At 33.2% G+C, this 3,809-nt stretch overlaps 1 protein-coding gene across 1 annotated transcript; it reads left to right on the forward strand.

Annotated features, from left to right (window-relative positions):
- The first annotated feature begins 287 nt into the window (after nt 1-287).
- On the forward strand, nt 288-3,377 carry LOC104234052 (mannan endo-1,4-beta-mannosidase 5-like). Its single transcript, XM_009787545.2, has 5 exons — nt 288-1,015; nt 1,461-1,655; nt 1,766-1,888; nt 2,010-2,212; nt 2,568-3,377. The coding sequence occupies exons 1-5, from the start codon at nt 683-685 to the stop codon at nt 3,043-3,045; spliced, it is 1,332 nt and encodes a 443-aa protein (XP_009785847.1). The 5' UTR covers nt 288-682; the 3' UTR covers nt 3,046-3,377.
- Nucleotides 3,378-3,809: the final 432 nt, after the last annotated feature.

Here is a 3,809-nt window from a genome sequence, read left to right on the forward strand (position 1 = left end):
GTCACATAAAATGGGATGGAGGAAGTATTTTGATTCTTTCATGCATATTTTATGGAGTTTCTGTTAGAGAACACCACTTCTGCTGTTTCTAACTAAGCATTTTCCAACTAAACACCATCAAATTCATTCCTGTTTCTCCTCCAATTTCACATGCATATCCTCCTAAATCTCTCCAAGTTATGAGCTAATCATTTCAGCTTTTCTTGGCTTCAAATAATGAGGTATTATTTTCTAAGTTATTCAACTATATTAAGGAGTTCTCAATTTCCCTATGAATTTATCATACTTAAAATTTAGGCACATGGATAAGCACATGTAAGACATCACCTCTGTTTCATTTTTCAATTCTTTCATTCTTTTGATTAATTTTTTTTATATATATCTTCCCTTTTTCCTTCAACTGAACTTTTAACTTCTGTCAGCTTTCCACAAAACCTTGAAACTAAATTAAAGATAAAAAAAATCGTTTTTGCCAAATTTAGTAAACCAGCACTATCAACTAGGATTTAATTCCTCCCTGAAAATCCTCCTAATTACTTCATCAACTTCTTTTTTTCTATTTTTAGTAAGGTTTCCTTGCTCTAAATAACTATAAATAGTCCTACAAACATCTCTTTTGGTACTCAAATCATTCTTCCCATTATAGAAACTATAGCAATACATTGTTTTAAGAAACTAATTAATGGCTTCTTTTACTAGAGCATTAAGCTCATTCTTTGCCCTCCTCCTCCTCCTAGCTATTGCAACAGAAGCTAGGAATCTTAATAAATTAGGGTTTGTTAGAACAAAAGGAGCCCATTTTGTACTAAATGGATCACCATTTCTATTCAATGGTTTCAACTCGTATTGGCTAATGCATGTTGCAGCTGATCCAACTGAGAGATACAAAGTCTCAGAGGTTTTTCAGGAAGCCTCTGCTGCTAGCCTTTCTGTATGCAGGACTTGGGCTTTTAGCGATGGAGGTGATACTGCATTACAAATATCTCCTGGAGTCTACGATGAACGTGTTTTTCAGGTCAGCTTAACTTCTATGCACTGACAGTGTAATAAGATATTTATATATTTTTAGGGTTCTTTATATAAATAGCCGACTAGATTTTCTGTTTATTTTTCCTAGTCAGTGTACATATATTATACACGATTATATATATATTATACATGAATTATACATATATTATACATCTGCAGACTTTTTTTTTGTTTATGTGGTTTTGGTGGACGGCTATTTAAGTAATTCTTCAAAAAAAGAAAAATTATAGCTAGCATTAATTAGTATTCCAGTACACATGGTGAACCACGTGTTACTATAATAGGTTAAATTACATATTTACATTGTCGATGCATATAACTTTTACGTAAATCTTTTTCAGGTCGATAGACTAATAAGTTTCTTGTTTTCTTTACTATGTGATATTTTTCTTATATTATGGCTTATAACATGGATTAATTATTTGTTATAGGGATTGGATTTTGTGATCTCGGAAGCAAAAAAGTATGGTATACGTTTAATTTTGAGCTTTGTGAATAACTACAAAGATTTTGGAGGAAGAAATCAATATGCTCAATGGGGGAGAAATGCAGGAATTCAGATTAACAGTGATGATGATTTTTATACTCATCCAGTTCTTAAAGATTATTACAAGAACCATGTTAAGGTAGGAAAAATGACACCATGAATATTTGAATAAAAAATTGTGGTAGATTTAGCATATTTTATATGGAACTAACTGATTTTTTTATTTTTTTAAAAAATATTGTGCTACAGAAAGTAGTGACAAGAGTCAATACCATGACTGGAATAGCATACAGGGATGACACAACAATAATGGCATGGGAACTTATGAATGAGCCTCGTTGCGATGCTGATTATTCTGGGAAAACAGTTCATGTGAGTAAAAACAGGCACAAAATTAATCATCTGTTATGTTCTTATAATAATGTCTCATGTTTTTTTTTTTTGCTAACTATATATATATATATATATATATATATATGATGTGATTTTACAGGGATGGGTTCAAGAGATGGCTAGTTTTGTAAAATCACTGGACAGAAAACACTTGCTGGAGATAGGAATGGAGGGATTTTATGGCGACTCAATGCCTGAAAAGAAACAGTTTAATCCTGGTTACCAAGTTGGAACAGATTTCATCAGCAGCAATCTTATTAGGGAGATCGACTTTGCCACTATACATGCATATACTGACCAATGGTAAATAAACATCTCTTTTATACCTCACATACAGAGTAATTAACTTCCCTAAAGCAAAACAAAATGTTAATCAAACAACATTAAATAAATAAAAAAAGGTTGCACGAAGCATCTCGCGTTCACAAAGGGTCGGGGAATTGTCGGGGAAGGACCGCACCCTAAGGGAGTGTAATGTAGGGAGCTTACCCTAATGCAAGCATCAATAGCTGATTTCATTGTTTGAACAGGTAACCAATAAGTCACACGAAGACAACTATTCAATATTATACAAGATTTTGGTAATTAGTTCAAAATGAAATTTAAGCTGTTATTAAATAAAAGGATAATGGTAGAAATTTTTGTTTAATTTTAACAGGTTGTCAGGACAAAGTGATGATGCTCAAGGAGTATTCATGCAAAGGTGGATGACAAGTCATTGGCAAGATTCAAGAACAATATTAAAGAAGCCATTGGTGCTAGCTGAATTTGGAAAGTCTAGCAAAGATCCAGGATACAATCAAAATGTAAGAGACACATTCATGAGTTCAGTTTACAGAAATGTGTATAATTTCGCGAAAGCGGGAGGAACTATGGCAGGAAGCTTAATATGGCAACTGGTAGCACAAGACATGAGCAATTTTGACGACGGTTACTCAATTATCTTAGCCCAAAATCCTTCAACTGCAGGACTCATTTCAGGCCAATCTCATGCCATGACAGCTTTGGCTCATTTGGTTAATAGCCCTCATGTTTATCCTTTTAGCCAGTCAAATGGAGTTCCTATTCATGGCCATCATCCATTAGGTGTTGGACATCACCCATTGGGAGTGGGACATCATCGTTTTGGTCGATGAGGTCATCCAAATAAAGCAGTTCCATGTGATTATTTGCATAAATGGCCCTTTTCGGCTACTTTTTAAATGATGTCTCTTACTAGTTCAGTGGGCTATATTTGTGCAAATTTAGTTCATTTAGCTAACGGGGAGAGAATTTAAAGAGTGGCCTAAAAAAGACCATACGGTGCAAATAATCTGTGTGGCTTAATTAGATGATTTTTAGGTCCGATTTATTTTAAGCTATCTAGTTTCAACTGTTTTTGTTGCTCTGGTTAATATTCCTGAGTACTATTATGTTTAATCTGTAATATTGCAACCTAAAAGTTTAATTTGGAACCGAATTAGCAGAAGTTAATGTAATTAAGGTTGATTAATCTCTTGATGATATTTTTCTTACATTTCTACACGCTTGTTAAAGGAGTAAATTTATTTCATGTTTCTGTTATTTTAGTTTGATGCTATATGGAATTCAGGACTTAAGAGTTTGAAGTTTAGTGTAGGTGTAATTTTAATTATACCACAACAAAAGTTAAATATATAAACACATGCGACAACGCCTTAAGTCACTAATTTCTATTGACATAATGAGAAGCATATCAACATTATAAAAAACTACGTAACATTAATTACACGTTGATGCACCTTAAACTTAAGATAAAGGTAGTTTGGTATACAAAATATTTCGCGTTTACGTAGGGTTCGAGAAAGGCCGCATCTCAAGAAAATGTGTTAAAAGCAGCCTACTCTAACACAAGTATCAATGACTAATTCCACGATTCGAA

Source organism: Nicotiana sylvestris, chromosome 6, assembly GCF_000393655.2.
Source record: "Nicotiana sylvestris chromosome 6, ASM39365v2, whole genome shotgun sequence".
Lineage (NCBI taxonomy): Eukaryota > Viridiplantae > Streptophyta > Magnoliopsida > Solanales > Solanaceae > Nicotiana > Nicotiana sylvestris.